This window comes from Callorhinchus milii, unplaced genomic scaffold, assembly GCF_018977255.1.
Source record: "Callorhinchus milii isolate IMCB2004 unplaced genomic scaffold, IMCB_Cmil_1.0 Scaffold11, whole genome shotgun sequence".
NCBI classification, from domain to species: domain Eukaryota; kingdom Metazoa; phylum Chordata; class Chondrichthyes; order Chimaeriformes; family Callorhinchidae; genus Callorhinchus; species Callorhinchus milii.
The window spans coordinates 66,581-89,037 of NW_024704752.1; the positions used below are offsets into that span (position 1 = coordinate 66,581).

The window sequence follows — 22,457 nt, forward strand, 5'->3', positions numbered from 1 at the left end:
CCCCTCACACTCAGCCCCACCCCCTCACACTCAGCCCCTCCCCTCACACTCAGCCCCTCCCATCACATTCAGCCCCTCCCCTCACACTCAGCCCCCCTCACACTCAGCCCCTCCCCTCACACTCAGCCCCACCCCTCACACTCAGCCCCCTCACACTCAGCCCCTCCCCTCACACTCAGCCCCTCCCATCACATTCAGCCCCTCCCCTCACACTCAGCCCCACTCACACTCAGCCCCTCCCCTCACACTCAGCCCCCCTCACACTCACCCCCCACACACTCACTCCCCCTCACACTCAGCCCCTGACACACTCACTCCCCCTCACACTCAGCCCCTCTCACACTCAGCCCCTCACACACTCAGCCCCTCACACTCAGCCCCTCCCCTCACACTCAGCCCCCCTCACACTCACCCCCCCTCACACTCAGCCCCTCCCCTCACACTCAGCCCCCCTCACACTCAGCCCCTCCCCTCACACTCAGCCCCTCCCCTCACACTCAGCCCCTCCCCTCACACTCAGCCCCCCTCACACTCACCCCCTCCCCTCACACTCAGCCCCTCCCCTCACACTCAGCTCCCCTCACACTCACCCCCCTCACACTCAGCCCCCCTCACACTCACCCCCTCCCCTCACACTCAGCCCCTCCCCTCACACTCAGCCCCCTCACACTCAGCCCCTCCCTCACACTCAGCCCCTCCCCTCACACTCAGCCCCTCCCCTCACACTCAGCCCCTCCCCTCACACTCAGCCCCACCCCTCACACTCAGCCCCCTCACACTCACCCCCCTCACACTCAGCCCCTCCCCTCACACTCAGCCCCCTCACATTCAGCCCCTCCTCTCACACTCAGCCCCTCCCCTCACACTCAGCCCCTCTTCTCACACTCAGCCCCCCCCTCACACTCAGCCCACCCCCCTCACTCAGCCCCACTCACACTCACCCCCCTCACACTCAGCCCCCTCACACCCAGCCCCCCTCACACTCAGCCCCCCTCACACTCAGCCCCACCCCCCACTCAGCCCCCCACCCCCCCCTCCACTCAGCCCCACTCACACTCAGCCCCCCTCACACTCAGCCCCCCTCACACTCAGCCCCCCACACACTCACCCCCCTCACACTCAGCCCCCCTCACACTCACACTCAGCCTCACACTCAGCCCCCCTCACACTCAGCCCCACCCCTCACACTCAGCCCCTCACACACTCACTCCCCCTCACACTCAGCCCCTCACACACTCACTCCCCCTCACACTCAGCCCCCCTCACACTCACACTCAGCCTCACACTCAGCCCCCCTCACACTCAGCCCCACCCCTCACACTCAGCCCCTCCCCTCACACTCAGCCCCTCCCCTCACACTCAGCCCCACTCACACTCACCCCCCTCACACTCAGCCCCCCTCACACTCAGCCCCTCCCCTCACACTCAGCCCCTCCCATCACATTCAGCCCCTCCCCTCACACTCAGCCCCCCTCACACTCAGCCCCTCCCCTCACACTCAGCCCCACCCCTCACACTCAGCCCCCCTCACACTCAGCCCCTCCCCTCACACTCAGCCCCTCCCATCACATTCAGCCCCTCCCCTCACACTCAGCCCCACTCACACTCAGCCCTCCCCTCACACTCAGCCCCCCTCACACTCACCCCCCTCACACTCAGCCCCCCTCACACTCACCCCTCCCCTCACACTCAGCCCCTCCCCTCACACTCAGCCCCCCTCACACTCACCCCCTCCCCTCACACTCAGCCCCCTCACACTCAGCCCCTCCCCTCACACTCAGCCCCCCTCACACTCACCCCCTCCCCTCACACTCAGCCCCTCCCTCACACTCAGCCCCTCCCTCACACTCACCCCCTCCCCTCACACTCAGCCCCCCTCACACTCACCCCCCTCACACTCAGCCCCCCTCACACTCACCCCCTCCCCTCACACTCACCCCCTCCCCTCACACTCACCCCCTCCTCACACTCACCCCCTCCCCTCACACTCACCCCTCCCCTCACACTCAGCCCCCCCTCACACTCAGCCCCCCTCACACTCACCCCCCTCCCCTCACACTCAGCCCCTCCCCTCACACTCAGCCCCCCTCACACTCAGCCCCCCTCACACTCACCCCCTCCCCTCACACTCAGCCCCTCCCCTCACACTCACCCCCCCCTCACACTCAGCCCCTCCCCTCACACTCAGCCCCTCCCATCACATTCAGCCCCTCCCCCGGAAATGCAACACTACAGGAAGTGACGTAGTTGCTGCGTATGGCGAACGGTGCAGGTGAGTGAGAAAGGGAATCGTCTGCGCTGCAGTGTGTGAGTGCGGATGTGGGGCCCGAGTGCGGGGTCTCTGATGCCTCTGTGGTCAGAATAGTGTGTGTCGGGTTATAATGTCTCTGAGACCGCGATACAGTGTCTGAGACCGCGATACAATGTTTCTGGGGCCGAGATCAGTATTTCTGAGGCCGCGATACTGTGCCTCTAATGTCGGGTTATAATGTCTCTGAGGCCGCGATACAGTGTGTCTGAGGCCGCGATACAGTGTGTCTGAGGCCGCGATACAGTGTGTCTGAGGCCGCGATACAGTGTGTCTGAGGCCGCGATACAGTGTGTCTGAGGCCGCGATACAGTGTGTCTGGTGTCAGGATGCAGTGTGTCTGCAGCCGGCATCAGTGTCTCTGAGACTGGGTTAGAGTTTCTCTGAGGCCAAGATACAGTGCGTCTGGGGCCGGGATACAGAGTGTCTGGGTCCAGGACGTAGTGTGTCTACGGCCGGTATACAGTGTGTCTGGTGCCCGAATACAGTTTGTCTAGGGCCGGAATACAGTGTCTCTGAGACCGGGTTACAGTGTCTCTGAGGCCACGATACAGTGTGTCTGAGGCCACGATACAGTGTGTCTGAGGCTGGGATACTGTTTATCTGGGCCGGGATACACTGTCTGAGACCGGGATACAGTGTGTCTGGGGCCGGGAAACAGTGTGTCTGGGGCCGGGATTCAGCGTGTCTGAGGCCGGACACAGTGATTCTGGGGCCGGTGTACAGTGTGTCTGAGACCGGGATACAGTGTCTGAGACCGGGATACAGTGTGTCTTGGGCCGGGATACAGTGTGTCTGAGGCCAGTATACTGTGTCTGAGACCAGGATACAGTGTGTCTGAGCCGGGATACAGTGTGTCTGGGGACAGGATCAGTGTGTCTGGGGATGGATACAATGTGTTTGGGGCCAGGATCAGTCTGTCTGGGCCCGTGATACAGTGTGTCTGAGGCCGGGATACGGTGTGTCAGGGCCCGGGATCAATGTGTCTGGGGCCGGGATACTGTTTGTCTGGGCCGGGATACAGTGGGTCTGAAGCCAGGATACAGTGTGTCTGAGATCTCGTTACAGTATCTCTGAGGCTGGGTTACAGTGTGTCTGTGGACGGGATACAGTGAGTCTGCGCCTAGGATCAGTGTCTGGGGACGGATACAGTGTGTCTGGGGCCAGGATCAGTGTGTCCGCGGCCAGGATACAGTGTTTCTGGGGCCGGGATACAGTGGGTCAGGGAATCAAACCCAGATCTCCCACTTGTGAGGCGAATGCTCTAACCACTGAGCTAGGATTCCACTCGGAGGCTCTGACTTTGAATTTGCAATGGATCCAGCTATTTAAAGTAAATAAATTGAGCAACAACTCTAGTCTGTATTGGATTGAGGCTCCAGTTCTGTAGTAATCTATGGGTAGATTTGGAGCTGCTTCCTGACATCAGGCTGACACCAAAGTTGCAGAAGTACCTTGTGTCTTACCTTTCTAAAATTGAAGATAAATAACCTTGAGGCCATTTAAGATGGGAAAAGCGGAGTGCTTCAAACCCTGATATATTTAACAACCTGAATAAAGAAGCTTCAAAGTTGAAGGTTCTATCATTAATCCTGGAGCTACTTTGGTACTTGCCCTGCAGGAAAATATTCACCACTTTGGGGCAAGAATTAGTGTGGAATACATTTCTGCAATACGATTATATATTTTGACCTTTAGTTGTATCGTGCATCAACAAGTTTGGGGTTTCAGGGGTGGGGGGAAGTTTACGAGATATGTTATCACTGTGATAAATAAAGTGATTTGTGGAAGAATTGAGCTGATGTATTTATAATACTTCACAGCACCAAAGAGGACTGTCAGCATGCAGCAGAACCAGCATTGCTCCAGTGCCAGCGTGCTACAGGACCAGCATTACTCCAGTGCCAGCGTGCTACAGGACCAGCATTGCATGCAGCTCCTTGACCAGCTGAACAAGCAGAGAGAGAACGGCTTCCTATGTGACTGCACAGTTGTCATTGGTCAGCTGCAGTTCAAAGCTCACCGTAATGTGCTTGCAGCGTTCAGTGGGTATTTCAGAGCTGTGTACGCACTGGAGAGCCGTGTGGTATTCCTGGATCAGAGCCAGATCAGCACCGAGGGGTTTCATAAACTACTGGATTTTATATACACTGGAAACATTAATATTGATGGGTAAGAAACAGTGTTCTGTGTTTGCTTGCTCTTGATTGAAAGACGGTTGGACAATTGAAAAATATATGAGGATATCTGAGATTTTGCACTTCTTGGGTTGCAGTAAAGGTATTATTTGTGTGAATAGACTGTATATGGAAAGGAATATTCCAATAAAGAGAAAAGTGAGTGTTTCAAATTCAGAGGTTGTATGGAAGATTAGAGACACTGTAAAACAAAAAGAATTCCTAGCATTTACATGGAAGAAGAAACAAAAGCAAGGACACATTTAAAGAAGGGAGAGAAGCTGCAAAGAGACATGAGAAAGAAAAAGTGTAATAGAAATTGGCAAAAATGTAAGCAACAATAATAAGGCAATCCCTACATAAGATTGGTGAGCTGCGGCTCAAGTTGCCTCATGGGGTTATGATGCAGTGGCGAAAACGGAGACTTGGCTCAAACAAGGGCAGGAATGGGAGCTGAATATTCGTAGCTACAATGTATTCAAGAAGGAAGAAAAGTGGGGGGCTGGGGGGCAATATGGATTAAAGACATGGTTATGGCCCTGGAAGGGGATGATATGCTAGAGGGTACAAAAGCAGAATTTTATTTGGTTAGAGTTGAAGAGCAGCAGAGGAGCTGTTACTATGTTAGCTGTATACTACAGACCATCAAATAGTGGGAAGGAAATAGGAGCAAATCTGCAAGCAGATTTCAGAAAGATGCAAAACCAATAGAGTAGTAATAATGGGGGACTTCAATTATCCAAACATTGACTGGGAAACACACAGTGTAAAGGGCAAGGAGGGGGAAGGATTCCTGAAATGTGTGCAGGATAACTTTCTGGATCAGTATGTTTCCAGCCCAACGAGGAAGGAAGCAGTGCTGGATCTCGTTCTGGGGAATGAAGTGGGGCAAGTGGAGCAGATTTCAGTAGGCAAGCATCTGGAAAACAGTATTGGGACCACTGCTCTTTTTGATCTATCTAAATGACCCTGAACTTGAGTATAGGAAGTACAATTTCCAAGTTTGCAGATGATACTGAGCTAGGAAAAGTAGTAAATGGTGAGGAAGATAGTAGCAGACTGCAAGAGGACATAGACTGGTAAAATGGGCAGACACGTGGCATATAAAGTTTAATGTGGAGAAATGCAAAATGATGCATTTGTGAGGAAGAATGAGGAGAGGCAATATAAGCTGATGGTACAATCTTAAATGGTGAAGGAACAGAGGGACCTGGAGGTCATATAGTAAATCTTTGAAGATGGCCGGACAGGAAGATAAAGCTGTTAAAAAAGTATACGGGATACTCGGCTTTATAAATAGGGGCATAGAATACACAAGTCAGAGAGTTATGATGAATCTTTATCAGGCCTCAGCTAAAGACTGTGTTCAGTTCTGGGCCCCACACTTTAGGAAGGATGTCAAGGCATTGGAGAGGGTGCAAAGGAGATTGACCAGAATGGGACCAGGAATGAGGGGCTGCAGTTATCAGGAGAGGCTGGAGAAGCTGGGATTATTCTCCTTGGAGCAGAGAAGGTTAAGAGGAGACTTTATAAAAAAATTCAAAATTATGAGGGGATTCGATAGGATGAACAAGGAGAAACTATTCCCACTGGCGGGTGGGTCGGTAACCCGAGGACACCGATTTCAAATAGATGTTAAAAGAAACTGAAGGGAGGGGAGGAGAAATGTTTTCACACAATGAGTTGTTGGGATCTGGAATGCATTGCCTGAAAGGGTAGTGAAAGCCGATTCAATTACAAATTTTAAGATGTAGATAATTATTTGGGGAGGACAAGTTTGCAGGGCTATGAGGAGAGCGCGGGGGAGTGAGATTGAATTGGAAGCTCTTTTCAAAGAGCCGACACAGACGCAATGGGCCGAATAGCCTCCTTCTGTGCTGTATAATTCAATGATTCTATGTTAAGTACAACAACAACAAATTACATTTGTATAGAGCCTTTCATTTTGGGAGGATGTCCCAAGGTACTGGACAGTCAAGGATTTGCACACAAGCTGAAGTACATTATTAGTAAAAGGGTTATGGAAGTCATGGAAGAGTTGCTAAGAAGTGAAGGAGTTAAGTTTGCAGTGGAGAGTGAAAGAATAACAGAAATAATAAAAACTTTGCCTCAGTTTTTACAGAAGAGGTGGATATGGGAATGCAGAATCAGTGTAGAACAATGAATGTAGATTCTTTGCATTATTAATAGTGCCACTAAAAAATTAATTAAATTTAAACAAGTCACCTTGTCCTGGTGGTATTCTTCAGCGAGGAGTGATACAGGAGGATGAGGAGGAGCAGATACTCATATGGAGTATATATCACAGAGTTGGGCTTGATGGCCTGCTTCTGTGCTTTAAAGTTCTGGGTATATATCTGAAGATCCTTAGGGAAGTTTGGGAAGAAGAATCAAGTGTGTAACTATAACTTTTGAAAATGCTATGGAAAAGTGTCTGGAAGCTGGCAGGGTTTGACGCCTCCTTCAAAAAAGATGATGGTTAACCAAAACAATTAAGTCATTCGTACTTCACTTGTTGGTAAATCACTAGAATGTATAATATGGGATGAAATTATTAAGCACTTGGAGAAACACATGACAATCAGGTTCAGTCAGCATGAATTTTTAAAAGGCACTTCTGTTTCACAAGCCTATAATTTCCTGGTTTATTCATATTAGTTTTTTTGTAGAGGGCATCAAGGTGAGAGTATTGACAACTGAGCCAGGGAGACATAAATAATTATAGTGTAGTTAGAATTCCAAACCAACTTTAAAAATTATTTGAGGTGATAACATAGAACACAAAACTTAGCAACGTGGTAAACAGTGAAGAGGATGGTAACAGACTGCAGGAGGACATAGGCAGACTGGTGACATGGGCAGACACACGGCAGATGAAGTTTAATGCAGAGACGTGTGATGCAATGCATTTTGGGAGGAAGAATGAGGAGAGGCTAAATGCGTTTTAAAGAGGGTTCAGGCACAGAGAGACCTGGAGGTTTACATACACAGGTCTTTGAAGTTGCCAGGACAGGTTGATTGAGCTGTTAAAAAAAATGGGATCCTTGGGTTTATAAATAGAGGCATAGAGTACAAAAGCAGGCCTCAGCTAGAGTATTGTGGAGTCCTGTAGCTCAGTGGTTAGGGCACTTGCCTTGCAAGCAAGACACCTGGGTTCAATCCCAGCAGGGCGAAACCTTGGACAAGTTTTCTTACTCCACACGCCTAATAATTATCCCTCTAAAAAACAATAATAAATTGGTCATTTCAACCCACGGCTGTTTGTGGGACGCTGCTGTGCGCAATTGGCTGCCACGCTTTGCCCACAAATATACAGTCAATTCACTTTACAGCATATTCTGTGAACTGCTTTGAGATGTCTAAAAGACGTGAAAAGCGCTATGTCAAATGCAAGGATTATTATTATTATTGTTGTGTCCAATTCTGGACACTTTAGGAAGGATTCAACGCTTTGTGGAGAGGGTGCAGAGAAGATTCGCCAGAATGGCACCAGGGATGAGGGACTTTTGTTATGTGGAAAGAGATAGGGAGAAACTGTTTGCACTGGCAGGTGGATGAGTAACCAGGGAACATATATTTAAGATAATTGGCAAAAGAACCAGAGGGGAGATGAGGAGATTTTTTTTTTACACAGGGATTTTTTATGGTCTGTAATGCACTGCCTAAACGAGTGATGGAGACAGATTCAATAACAACTTTCAAAGGGGAATTAGATAGGGACTTGAAAAGGAAAACAATTGCAAGAATATGGGGAAAGAGCGGGGCAGTGGGACTGAGTGGGTAGCTCTTCCAAAGAACCAGCACAGGCACAAGTAGCCTTCTTCTGTGCTGTAATATTCTATGATTCTATGAGAACCTCTCTCATCAATAAGATCCTGGGCAGTTTAATTTAATTTAGTCCAATTTTACAAAGTCTGGTAGTTCATCAGTCTTCTTAGTGTGGTGTATTGGTTGGAGATACCTAAAATTCTGTATATTCACATATGGAGCCCTGACAATACCAAACTAGTTGAGGATCAAGTCAAGACAATATGTGTGAATCTCCATATAATACATTGCAAGCATGTCACGGGAACCAATGGTAAATCCAACAGGAAAGGATTGATTGAGCCTCTTGCCCACATTGTTTACTTTCATCTTTGTCTTGAAGCTAAATAAACATAATGAGATCTAATTTCATGTTTGTAAATGAGACGAATTGTGCTAATCATGGCTTTTATTTCTGACTTTGCCAATTTGTGATTCTCTTTAAACCCATTTCAAATATCTGTAATCCAATACTGTAGTCACAAAATGAAATTTGCAACAAATATTACAAATTGTTTGTGAATTTGCAAATTAGACCCCAAGATTAATTAATAAAAATAATGAATTTTATAACTTCTAATCTACCTTTTTCATCCAGCATCTAATTTTGAGGGAAGCGGGGGAAGGATGGTTCTAATGCCTGCTTCTGTCTATCCATAGATATAACGCTGCTGAAATCCATGTGGCTGCTAGTTACCTTCAGTTGGAGGAAGTAACTAGAATCTGTAAAGCAAAGAGTGAGGCTCTTACTGTTAACTTGAGCCCCATCTCTAAAGGATATTCTGACCTACAGAAGAATGCTGATCGAAGCAATGACAATACTTGCATCTCCTCTTCATTTGTAGAGAACGGTGTGTCCCTAGGACAACGGACCTCACCCATCCAGGGAGAGCAGGGCACAACAGATGGAAGTCAAAATGTTAATTGTTGTGATATGAGCTGGGATCCCAAAGCGGAGTTCTACATACAGTCAGAGAACATGAAAACAAGAAAAAGAGGAGCAAGGAAAGCAAAAAAACATGACCCAGATTGGAACTCAGCAAGGGGAGAAAATGAGGCCAATCGATCCAAGTGCATAAGAGTTAAACGGAAACATAAGTACTGTGTGAGAAAGGTGGAAGACAGTAAGGAGCATGCCGGCAGGTTGCTGGTGTTACCTGAACCAGAGGTTCACGTAGACTTAGAGTCTGGCGTTGATCCTGAATCTGTCTTATCCAATGACTGTAAAAATCTTTTAGCTGAGAATACAACAGTTCAAAACACAAATGGGAAACAGAAACGTAATCAATTACAGAGCAATGGTCCATTGCCAAAACAATGCAAACTGAACTTAGAACCTCAAGAAAATTGTCTTGAGATGGATGGGAAAGAGCTGAAAATGAAGCCAATCTGTAACATTTGTGGAAAGATGTTCTCTGAAGCTAGCAGCCTCCGACGACACATGAGGATTCACAAAGGACTAAAACCGTACATTTGTCATCTCTGTGGAAAAGCCTTTACTCAATGCAATCAGCTGAAAACACATGTCAGGACCCACACAGGTGATATAAAACCTGTTATAAAACACTTCAGCTTTAGCTAGTGACTATGTTCAGTTCTGGGCACCACTTTAGGAAGGATGTCAAGGCATTGGAGAGGGTGCAAAGGAGATTGACCAGAATGGTACCAGGAATGAGGGGCTTCAGTTATCAGGAGAGGTTAGAGAAGCTGGGATTATTCTTCTTGGACCAGAGAAGGTTAAGAGGAGACTTAATAAAAGTTTTCAAAATTATGAGGGGATTCAATAGGGTGAACAAAGAGAAACTATTCCCACTGGCGGGTGAGTTGGTAACCCGAGGACACTGATTTAAAATAGATGTTAAAAAAAACAAAGGGGAGGTGAGAAGAAATGTTTTCACACAGCGAGTTTTGGGGATCTGGAATGCATTACCTGAAAGGCTGGTGGAAGCTGATTCGATAACAACTTTTAAGGGAGGAAGTAGATAATTATTTGGGGAGGACAAGTTTGCAGGGTTATGGGGAGAGAGCGGGGGAATGGGGTTGAATTGAAAGCTCTTTTCAATGGGCCGAATGGTCTCCTTCTGTGCTGTATGATTCTATGACATGGAATGGGCTAGAGCCTTAGATTTGTGCTGGTGTAAGGCACTGTTTGGTTTGCATCCAGAAGCCCAAAATTCAAATTTGTCTTTGCCTATGAGATAATTTTGACCCACGATCAAAGTTACAGATAATAGACCTTCAGTCTGTGACCTGGGCTCCCTGTGCCTCTCATGTTCTCCTTGACCTCTTTGCTACCGTCTACACTGTTGACCGCTCTATCCTCCTTGATCACCTCTCATCCTCCTCTTTGATTTCCTGGTTCCATTCCTGCTTGTCCAATCACTTACACTTTGTTTCCTCCAATGGCTTCTCTTTCTGTCCCTGCACCATGCCACTACCTCTGTAACTTCCTCCGTAAACTCCCCTTTGTCCCGATGGATGGGGCTCATTTGGAATATAAACATTGTTCATTGTACAGTTCTGAACTGTGTACAATTCTGGTTGCCGCATTACAAAAACTTTTTGAAAAAGACAGACTAGCTGAGTTTCGGTGTCTACGTAATTCACTGAAACCAAGACAATACCCCAATCTCGCTTACAAAGCCATGTGTTCATAGTTATCTTTAGCTGTCATATTGTTCATAACTTTTATTAGCCAGTATTTTTTGTAAGGATTGATAAATGAAACTGAATGATTTTCTGCTGAATGTAAGAGTAGCTGAGTTCACCGGAGTTTGCATTGAAGCAATGTTGCAAATCCACACTTCTCTCACAAGAGCACTGAATGCTGTAACTTATTGTAGGAATTCTGCAAATCTTCATAGGTGATCAAACCATGTTTTAAATATGGTGGGAAAAGGCAAATATTGCAACATTGTCAGTTGTTCCTTTAGTAATATTCCTGCTGAATATCTGCTATAGAGGCATTGAGGTGTAAAATATCTAAGAAGTTGAAGCGCACATGACAATGCTGTGTGGGCAGTGAGTAAAGCAAACCAGATGTTGGGATGTATCAAAAGATGAATAGCAGCCAAAATAGTGAGGTAATCCTCCACTGTATTATTATAATATAACTATAAATAAATAATCATTGGTGAGACTACAACAACAACAAGATTCCATTTATAAAGCGCCTTTCACGTCAGGAGGACGTCCCAAGGCGCTGCACAGTTGGGTCATGACCCGAGCATTGGGGGGAAATGGTCAGGGTGAGGGGAGGGAAGGGAGGGAGCGAGGAGGGGGGAAATGGTCAGAGTGAGGGGAGGGAAGGGAGGGAGCGAGGAGGGGGGAAATGGTCAGAGTGAGGGGAGGGAAGGGAGGGAGCGAGGAGGGGGGAAATGGTCAGGGTGAGGGGAGGGAAGGGAGGGAGCGAGGAGGGGGAAATGGTCAGGGTGAGGGGAGGGAAGGGAGGGAGCGAGGAGGGGGAAATGGTCAGGGTGAGGGGAGGGAAGGGAGGGAGCGAGGAGGGGGTAGAGAGTCGAGAGGGGAGCTGAAGGCTGAAGGTCAAAGAGAAAGGTCTTGAGACCGGCCTTGAAGGAGGAGAGGGAGGAAGCGGCGAAGGCACTGGGGGATGGAGTTCCAGAGCCTCAGGGCTGAGAGGCTGAAGGCCCGACCACCGATGGTAGGGCGATTGGGGCGGGAGACGTGGAGCAGACCGGAGCCAGAGGAACGGAGGGTACGGGCAGGTAGGTAGGGGGATAGTAGGTTGGAGAGGTAGGAGGGAGCAAGGCCGTGAATGGCCTTGTAGGTGAGGATGAGGATCTTGAAATCAATCCTCTGGGGGATGGGGAGCCAGTGGAGGCGAGCGAGGGTGAGGATGATGTGGTCCCGAAGCCTGGTGCGTAGCAGACTGTGTACAGCTCTGGTCACCACAGTACAAAAAAGATATTGGAGAAATCGAGAGGATACAGAATGACTGAAGGAATGGACTATGAGGAGCAACTAACTAACTTGGGCATGTTAATGCTGCAAAAGAAAGGATTGAGCAACATGATCGCTGTCTTTAAGATTCTAAAGGGGCAAAACCATGTAGATCATGACAGGCTGTTTCAACTTGTCCAGAATAGTAAAACCGGAAGACATGACCTGTGATTGAAGGGAGTAAACTCAGAATGAATCTATGCAAACACTATTTCAGTGAGCGAATAGCGAACCTGTGGAACAGGCTCCCGAGGGAGACAGTTGAAGCAGAAAATGTTGATTCCTTCAAACACAGATTAGATAGTTTCCTTTTAGAAAATAACATTATGGGATATTGTACATAGGGAGTTCGGATCATATGTGCAATGCTACGGCTAGGAAGGCAGAAGGCAAACTAGATGGACTTTGGTCTTTTTTTGATCTAGCATTTCTTATATTCTTATGTTCTTATATCTATGATGAATGGAGGAGAAATGACTGAGGTAGAGGCATAGAGTGAAAGCTGGTGTGTAAAACCTTTACCATCACTGTACCATCATTGGTTCCAGAATGGCAACCTAAACTCCTGAGGTTCTGAAGGAATTGGCTCTGGTGGAGCTCGTCACACATCATTTTCTAACTTTGAAATTCCAAAGGATTAGAAAATGACATTTAAAAGGTGATCATCAGATGGTGAAACAAAAAACCTTAAAGGGTTTCAAAAGGGAACTGGACAAGTTCTTGTCAACTCTAGAATTCAGGATTATTAAATGTAGAATTGGATATTGCAGGAGCAGTCATGCTCCTTGTAAGCCTAAAATTGGCATTGTGTTATTTTGGTTTTGGTTGAGTATGTATTGTGGCATTATATTGTGTGCAGATCTGTAAAGGATCTCAATTGCAGTTTTGTTGTTGGCTACTCAGGCCTGCAGGCTGAATTTGTTTTGGTTTAAATTATTTTAGGTGAGAAACCATATCAGTGCAATATGTGTGATAAAAGTTTTGCTCAGAAATGCCAGCTGGTGTTTCATAGCCGCATGCATCATGGGCAGGAGAAACCCTACACCTGTGAGGTCTGCGACTTGCAGTTTGCAACATCTAGCAACCTGAAGATCCACGCCAGGTAACCCCATCCTTCCCACACCTTCCTGGATTTTTGTCATTTTCTGTCAGATGTTTCTGATGAGAGGGAAAACTAATGGATCTCAGTCATGATCCTCACCCAGTGCCTGAGAATTAAAGAGTGAAGCATCTGTATAAATATGAACTGATACGGGAAAGTGAACATGGTTTTGTAAATGGAAGGTCATTTAGCCATCATGCCTGTGCTGTTTCTTTGAAAGAGCTTTCCTCCTGCTTTTATATTTCTCCGTTTAAGATATTTATCTAATTGTCTCTTAAAAGCTAATATGGATTCTGCCTTAACCATGGGTCAAGACACTTCCTAACAATCCCCTGTATCAACAACAAATTCTTCTAATCTCCCCCTTTATTCTATGGTAAATTTGTGCCTTCTATTTACTGACTCACCAATGAGTAGAATAATTACGTCAAATGAAGTAAAGTAATGATCACTGAGCTCTGTAGGTACATTTCGCCCACAAAATACATGGTCACTCCACTTTACAGTATATCCTGTGAAGCGTTTTGAGATGTTGCAACAATGTGATAAGGCTTTCTATCAAAGTGCAAGGATTATATTTTCTCAAACAACTCCATTAAATTTGTTTTACAAGACTTTTGAAAATCCATGTGAATTATTGTTAATTTACCCTCTAAGTGATTACTAATTTTATACCGTATTATTGCTGAAGTGTCAGTCAAGACTTTGAATTCAAAGTCAAAATGTGGGGCTTGGACCCATTAACCTCTGTCGTAAGGACAAGTCTTCTAGCAAAGCTAAGCTCACAAAGCAGTTCTGTGACAAATCGCCAAATTATTGTTTCTGTATTGGCCATTTGTGTGATTTGTTTCTCACTAGAAAACACAGTGGAGAGAAGCCTTATGTCTGTGACCGGTGTGGGCAGCGCTTTGCCCAGGCTAGCACACTAACCTACCACGTACGGCGTCACACCGGTGAGAAGCCGTACATCTGTGACACCTGTGGAAAGGCATTCGCTGTCTCCAGCTCACTCATCACACACGCAAGGAAACACACAGGTGAGACCCCACCTTATGCTCCCACCATACTGTGTTCCAACCACCTTACCCGTCATCACACTGACTGTGCTCCACACACTGTACCTTTCATCAAACTGCACTGCATTCCCACTGGGACTTGGTGTCCTGGCCCTTAATCCAAGCAAAACTGTTGTGTTTGCCAATTGCAAAACAAAACCTTAGGTAAGTTTGCTTACTCCACACGCACCTGTTTACCTAGCAGCAAGGAGGAACCCAGTTGTTAGTCGATTGGCGGATCGCTTTTCCGAAGGTAATAATCCCTTCAAGAAAACTTAAAATGTTTTTTAAAAAATCCCATGACTGTTTGTGGGACACTTACAGTATACTCTGTAAAGCATTCTCTTATACGTTTCAAAGATATGATAACGCGCTATACCCCCACCACCCTCCCTGATCCCAACACCACCACCCCCTCACTCCGCTCAGGTTTTAATCCCTCAGGACATCCTCCGACGTGAAAACATGAAAGGTGCTTTACAAATGTAATTTTGTATTGTAGATCAAATGCAAGATTATTATTGTGCCTCTTCTCCCACTTCATTCCAATAGATACATTCTAACAATGCAGCTAACAATTATCCTACTTGTTAATGGCAGATTGTATGTGTTGTTGACTTTGTTGCAGAGTGAGCCACCTTCTCAAATCATTTCCTCCTTTCTCTTTGCCCCTGTCGTGGTATCTTATCTCTGGGTGAGAATTACATGTTTCTTCCAGGTGCACTCTGAATTTCTCTTTGTACTTTGACAAACTCAACTCCTGATTGACTAAGAATTTCCTCCTTCCATCAATCCTTCCTACTTTAACAGTTCAAAAACATAAACTTGTTAACTCAACTACGTTCAGACTAATAGACTCCGACAGGATCATGAAACCCATTAACTCACAAAATCTTAACAAAAAGCCATAAACCGAAAGCACTTAAGCCAACATTTTTCACCTCAAGAGAGATAAACAGATTGATATTTCAATTAACAAATTCAACAGACTATGTTATGTGGCTCTGAGCACCTGTGACTCTTCTCCATGAACCCAAATACTCACCCTATTGCGATTGACTCTTAACTACCTCACACCACTAAAAACAACGCTGTCACTTGCTATCTTAATGGTCACTGAGTTTGTAATCTCAGTGAATGGCCGTGTGTGACAAACCTCCACCAGCATTAATCAGTGAGGAGACAGAACGCTGCGTCAGACCTGAGGTTCATGTGCCGTGACTGAACATTTCAGTATAAATAATTTATTCTGTGTGGATGACAATCTGGTACCTGTTTCTGTTTTATCATCTTTATGTGCTATGGAAACCTGTATAGTTTAGTGGGTAGAGCCCTCGCCTCACAAGCGAGCGGACCTGGGTTCGATTCCCGGGAAAGACGAAAAGTTGGGCAAGTTTCCTTACTTCCCACGCCTCTGTTTACCTAGCAGTAAGTAGGAATCCATTGTTAGTCAATTCGTGGATCGTTTTCTGGAGGTAATCCTTCAAAAAAAATTTGGTCACTCAATTTATGACTATTTGTGGGACACTGCTATGCAAAATTGGCTGCCGCATTTTGCACAGTATACAATCAATTCACTTTACAGTGTATTCTGTGAAACGTTTTGAGACGGCTCGAAGATGAGATAAGGCGCTATGTCAAATAACGATTATTATTATTTTATTATCATAATTGCTAATTGTTTTACTCCATGCAGGTGAGAAGCCATACAACTGTGGCACCTGTGGTAAAAGTTTCATCTCCTCAGGAGAACTGAACAAACACAATCGATCTCACACAGGTATTGATAATAATAATCATAATAATACTTACATTGGATGTAGATCAGAAGGTTTCCACCACACTTTAGCATTTTATGAATAGAATCCTAAACACTGCAAATAATTGTGAACACCTCTGCTAATTCATTGGCCTCATCTCTCTCTCGCTCAGCTTCAGTCCATTAAATCTAGAGTGTAGACAATGGAAAGATATTTGTTAGGTCAGGCTGTTAAGGTATATGGGGTAAGGATGGGTAATTGAGATACAGATCAGCCATGATCTTATAGAATGGCAGAACAGCCTCAAGGGGCTGAATGGCCACTCCTGTTTCTATAAATCTGGCCTTTTCGGGAGTGTTGTTTGATTCCCCCCACCCCCAGTGCTGCTTATCAGTTTTAACTAGCAATCAGATTATTCGTGATTGAGATCTAAATTCACTTACACAGAAAGATGCTGTTTTGTTTCAGGTGAAAAGCCTTTTATCTGTGAATTATGTGGGAACTCATACACAGATGTGAAGAATTTAAAGAAGCACAAGAACAAAGTTCACAGTAAGTCTTGCATCAGATTGAGGTAGGCATGTCAGCTCTTGCATTAAACCTATTTTGCCTCACAAAAAGCTATGTAAAAATGTAACCCTTAATCTGCACAATCCACAGAATATTTTACTCTGAATTCTCCTTATAAATCATTTTTCCAGCCTATGTCAGCATCATTTTTAATATCTGATCTGTTACAGTATAGCCTCAACTTGAGGAACCACCCAGCCTCTACAGTCTACACAATATATAGTTCTACATAGTAAAGGTCAGCCTGCCACATCAAGTGTTAGCCTGGTACATCAGGTGGCAGGCTGGCATATATATGGTAGTGCTCGCTCGACCCTCAGTCGGAAGGTTAGAATATATTAGAATATACAGCATAGAAACAGGCCATTCAGCCCAACTGGTCTATGCCTGTGTTTACTCTCCACATCAGCCTCCTCCTGCCTTTCCTCAACTAAGCCTCCAAGCAGAACCTTCTAGGTTATGGTTTCAAGACCCACATCAGGATTTTGAGCTCTCAGTCTAGGATAACAGGGGAGCGTTGTACTGTTGGATGTGCCATCCTTTGAATAAGATGTTAAACCAAAGTCTGGTCCACCTGTTCAGGTAGATGGTAGATGTTAAAGATGTGGAAATACTCAAAAAAGTGACCTGGCCAACAATCCCCAGAGAAAATTGATGGCAATGTTCTTGTGTGTGTCTGCTTAGCTACGCTGCTTAAAAAGAATCTGACTGGTACTTGCTCTCCACCTGGTGAGGACTCAAAAGTGCACTTATCAGATATCAAATGACAAACTAGTTTCTATTCTCCTGGGGTGGGGGGAAGTAAGTGGTGTCTACTTGGGGCTGAGCTAACTCTAAGGTGACGAGCTTGACAAGGTGTGTTGTGGTCTTGGTAGCAGGCAATATCAATTTTAGCTGGTTAACCTCCAGCAGTTACCCCCTCTCCCCCACCCCAACGCACACTCTGATGTCCCATAGTCTTTGCTCTCACCAAGCTGGACCTACTCTCTTACTCTCTCCAGAATTAAGTAGGCGGGGTGCATTCCTCCAGGCAGAGAGTGTGTATTCCATTCTAGACTTTCCAGGTATAGTCATGCATATGTGGAACTCCTTGTGTTGTTTGGATACTCTTAAAAATAGTAATGGGTTTCTGGATTTGTTGGACACCCAGCTGATCAAAAATAATAATTTTAGAAAACTCTTACACTAAATAAGTAAAAGAATTTGTATTTTGATCCACTAATATTTCTTTAAATTTCTGACTCCCCTTTTAACCATTTTCTCTATTCTAGAGTTCATAGAATCATAACACATAGTACAGCACAAAAAGAGGCCATTCGGCCCATCGAGTCTGTGCGGCTCTTTGAATAGAGCAATGTAATGTCAATCCCACTCCCCGGCCCTTTCCCCATAACCTGCAAACCCATCCTCCTCAAGTACTCGTCCACCGTATTTTTAAAAGTAGTTATCGAATTGGCCTCGACCGCCCTTTCAGGCAATGTTCCAGATTCGAACAACTCGCTGCTTGAAAAAATGTCTTCTCACCTCCCCTCGGCTTCTTTTAGAGACTATTTTGAATCTGTGACCTCGAGTCACCGACACACCCACCAGTGGAAACAGTTTGTGCCTTTCTAACCCAACAAATCACCTCATGATTTTGAAGACCACTATTGTTTTAAAATGTAGTGTTCACCTGTACTTTTTCTTTCTGTCAGTTCTAATGTTCATGTTTGAAGATATGAGTGTTTTAGTGCTTGTAAACTAGCTCAGGAACATTGCTTCACACAGATGTTTGTGAATATGTGGAAATCGAAGTCTCTGAATGCCATTCAGGCTTAATCAATGAAGATGGTTAAAAGGAAGATACATGGTAGATCGATGGGAGATGGATTTTATTGATTTGGTTTACGTAATTTTTTGCCAGAAAATGACATGGATGATGTGATCCAGTTGAGTTGGGTAAAACATTCCTAGTGTTCTTCCAAAAGAAGAATATTCAGACAAAATTGGATTTCAGTTATGGTTAATTTCTGTGTTATTATGGACCTGCCCTGGAGAGCCTGTGAGATGCAACACTTCAGCATTACATGTACATGAGAGAGACACATTCATCTGTTAAGAGGAGCAGTTGATCCAACCATTTGATTCTCCACTCTGAAAATACATCTTATTTTGACCAGTTGTGGGCACTAATAGTGGGTGTGAGACGTCATAGGAGCAGGCGTAGGCCATTTGGTCTTTCAAACCTGTCCCACTATTTTCCAGCAAAATCCATGAAAATGTGGTAGGTACCAACAGTGGGAGGAAAGGTTAAGTTGATTTTATTTTTAACCTTGTAGTTTCCTCTTTTTGCAGCTGAAAGAAACACTGAGAACAACGTTGATGACTGTGTGTTTGTGGACCAGGATTCCCTGCAGAAACAGCGTATAGCAGAGCCTGTGGAGCTGAAACCTCCCGGCCTCTCCCTCCCACTCCCTGTCCCTCTAGCCACCGAGGAGACTCAGATGTTATTGCCTCTGGCCGACGGCCAATCACTGGCCACAGACCCATTGCTGCGACCTCCTGTAACTGGTTACCCAGAAGCACAATTCATCTTTTTGCAGCATCTTTACTGATCAGAGGCACCAGATCCTGACGAGGGGAGGTGCTGCTTAGGGGAGGGGTTTAAGGTAAGACAACTTTGACCTGAAATAACTTACTTGAGCAAGCTTGATGCTGGCATTTAACAATCTGAAATATAGATGTAAAATCTCCCCAGAACAAAATATTTTATCTTGACTATAAAAAAGACCCAAAACAGACAATGGTTTTATATTTTTAAAAATGCTGCTGTGAAATTTTTTTTTTTCCCTGAGCTGATTTACTAGGATGGTGCTCAGGGATCATCTTGACATGGAAAGGCAGCCAGTATCAGGTTCCAAAGAAACCTGTTATCTCAGCAGCAGTTTGGTCCAGAAAGTATGTACTCAGAAATGAACTGGTCCAAGAAGAGAGTCATTGTATTTGAACGGGTTAAATATGCTGTTGCCTTTCAGCCAGTTGTAAGTTAGTCCAGTCCAGCCTGTTATAGTATATCTCAGTCTGGCCTGTTATAAGTATATATACCTCAACTAGTTTTGTAACTAGAATTTCTGTAAATAAATTGATTTACTATTCTTGCCTTTGTCTAATTTTCACATTTCTGACCTGTTACTTTATGTGAGAGAAACACTATTAGCCAGTGGCATAGTGATTTACTGGCTCTCAGTTCCTGTATGAGCCTTATTTGGCTTGTGAACTTCAGATTAACTCGAATCTTATTGTCTTGTAAACAAAGTAGTGTCCAGAGTTCCAAGCTGAAGCTTGGAACAACAGATGCTGGAAGGCTTCATGAACGCACACTTGTACATCAAGAGCTTGATATTGACCTTGCTTGGTAAGCAGAGAGGTGCTCAATCATTTCCTAATAGGAAGGAATCTGTGTCAGAGCAGTGGGCAGGAGGATGGTCACCAGCAAGCTCACATAGTTGCTGTCTCCATAGTGAGTGCTCAGACCTGCACTTTGTCAGATGTCAAACCAATAATGACTATTTTCCTGAGGGGGGATGGGGGTAAGAGGGGTCTCCACAATGCTGAGCTGGCTCCAAGGTGATGTGTTTATCAATGACATATCTGAATGATGGGGACTTTCTCATTCCCTGGTCAACAATGTCCCAAATAAAATTGGGTCAATCTTTTGCTGGCTGTTTTGGAGACATTTCCATGACAATACTGATGACATACATACCAGCCAGATTCGCTCATCAGCAAGATTTGGAAAAGCAGACCTCCAGTCACTGGGAGCAGGTATTCTTCACACTCAGCTCCTGGTAACCTTGATAACCAACAGGGTAGTCTAACCCTTCCTTGAACAAGCTGTAGGACTCTTGCCAAGAGAGTGCTTTCAATGGCAAGCTCTGCAGTTCTAGCTGATTAAAGTCAAGCGGTTACCCTAATACACACTCGATGGTCCACAAGCCTTAACTCTCACCAACCTGTCTGACATTAGGTAAATTGGGTGGGTCACTCCAGGAGGAGAGTCTGCAAAATAGGACATGGAGTGAATTTGCTGAGTTTCATTATGTGAAAATTGTAACAGGACAACATTATTACATTGAGAAAAGGCAACAACAACAACTTGGATTTATATAGTGCCCTCCATGCCAGACGGCTTCTCAGAGCGCTTCACAGTCAAACTAGTCAACTTGATCCATAATTTCTGCCCATTTCTTAAATTATTCTAATGCCACTGCTTGTAACTTTACTGAAAAAAACATATCACTGTCAGTCACCACGAGCCGCAGCTTTGCTCTGCACCACAGAAATGCAATTCCCCAAATAAAATTGCTATTTCTTTTCCTGGCTGTTTTGGGGACATTTCCATGGCAATACTGAGGGCAAGTCAGCCTCGGGGAGAGAAGGGCAGTACTCATGGCAAGTCAGAGCCTCGGGGAGAGAAGGGCGGTACTGAGGGCAAGTCAGAGACTCTTAACAGCTGTTAGAATATACACTTTTTGTATAATGTTAGAATCATAATAGATGTTGTGAATGGGTTAACTTTTAAGTTAAGTGTGGGGGCAACTGAACTGACAGTCATGGGATAGGACACATCTGTTTTTCTCTGTTTTTGAAAGAATAACAGACAGGGGCCGGGGATCACCTCTTATCAGTAAATGACAACAAACCCACAGAGGTAATGGTCCAATGTACCGGTCGACACAGGATCTCGACTGTAAGTTGCTAGATTCTGACAGGGCCAAGTGACAGAAGGCAACCCTCAAGAATAGCAACTAATGAGCAAGTTGTTTAAACTAGAGGACCTCGGTACCATCCCGGGATACTGATAAGGAATAACCAGTCACTTAAAAGGAATGTACTAATGATCCCACACCACAAAATAATGAGCACCAGATACAGCCCTAAACTGATCAATCCTCTATCTTAGACAATTAGATCAGATAACAGGGATCTTAAGGATAATGTGTATGTGTGTGAGGCACTACACCCCATGAGGTGCTCACGTGACACCCGCATGATTTGACAGGTGATCTAATGTCCGCACCATGATTGGATGAACATCGGTATAAGAGTTCCGATAACTTTGTGACGGGCCGTCCCGGGTCACGGAGACAAGGATACAGGAGATGGGGCCATCCCGGGCTGCGGAGACAAGGATACAGGAGATGGGGCCATCCCGGGCTGCGGAGACAAGGATACAGGAGACGGGGCCGTCCCGGGTGCGGAGACAAGGGTACGGGAGACGGGGCCGTCCCGGGTGCGGAGACAAGGGTACGGGAGATGGGGCCGTCCCGGGTGCGGAGACAAGGGTACGGGAGATGGGGCCGTCCTGGGTGCGGAGACAAGGATATCAGATGGAAGATTGAAAGCTGTCGGCAAGAAGACTGAAGTATGAAGAATCAAATTGTGTGCTGGAAAGACACAGTGTTGAACTCAAGACATCTACGGTGGTATTGTTCTGTTATAAGATCTGTTGATTGTATTGGCCTTTGGTCTCTGACCCATCGGGATATTGGGGAATAACGAACGAATAATAATAAATATCTGATATCTGGTTACAGGAATTAGCGTTATTTCCTTACAGATTTGGCTGATTTTATTTTTTAACGCAATACTGAGCGCGAGTCCGAGCTTCGGGGGAGAGGGCAATACTGAGGGCAATACCGAGCGCCAGTCCGAGCCTCGGGGGAGAGAAGCCGCTGC

General features: G+C 45.7%; 1 protein-coding gene across 3 annotated transcripts; it reads left to right on the forward strand.

Moving 5' to 3' along the window:
- The first annotated feature begins 2,232 nt into the window (after positions 1-2,232).
- mynn (myoneurin) lies at positions 2,233-19,873 on the forward strand. 3 transcript variants are annotated; one of them, XM_007911600.2, is made up of 8 exons: positions 2,233-2,272; positions 4,132-4,480; positions 8,953-9,833; positions 13,195-13,354; positions 14,213-14,391; positions 16,106-16,189; positions 16,638-16,721; positions 19,074-19,873. In XM_007911600.2, the coding sequence occupies exons 1-8, from the start codon at positions 2,257-2,259 to the stop codon at positions 19,331-19,333; spliced, it is 2,013 nt and encodes a 670-aa protein (XP_007909791.1). In that variant the 5' UTR covers positions 2,233-2,256; the 3' UTR covers positions 19,334-19,873. The 3 variants fall into 3 exon arrangements, with proteins under 3 accessions (XP_007909791.1, XP_007909794.1, XP_007909793.1); XM_007911603.2 differs by having other exon boundaries at positions 16,638-16,743; positions 19,074-19,133; XM_007911602.2 differs by lacking the exon at positions 16,106-16,189.
- The last annotated feature ends 2,584 nt before the right edge of the window (positions 19,874-22,457 follow it).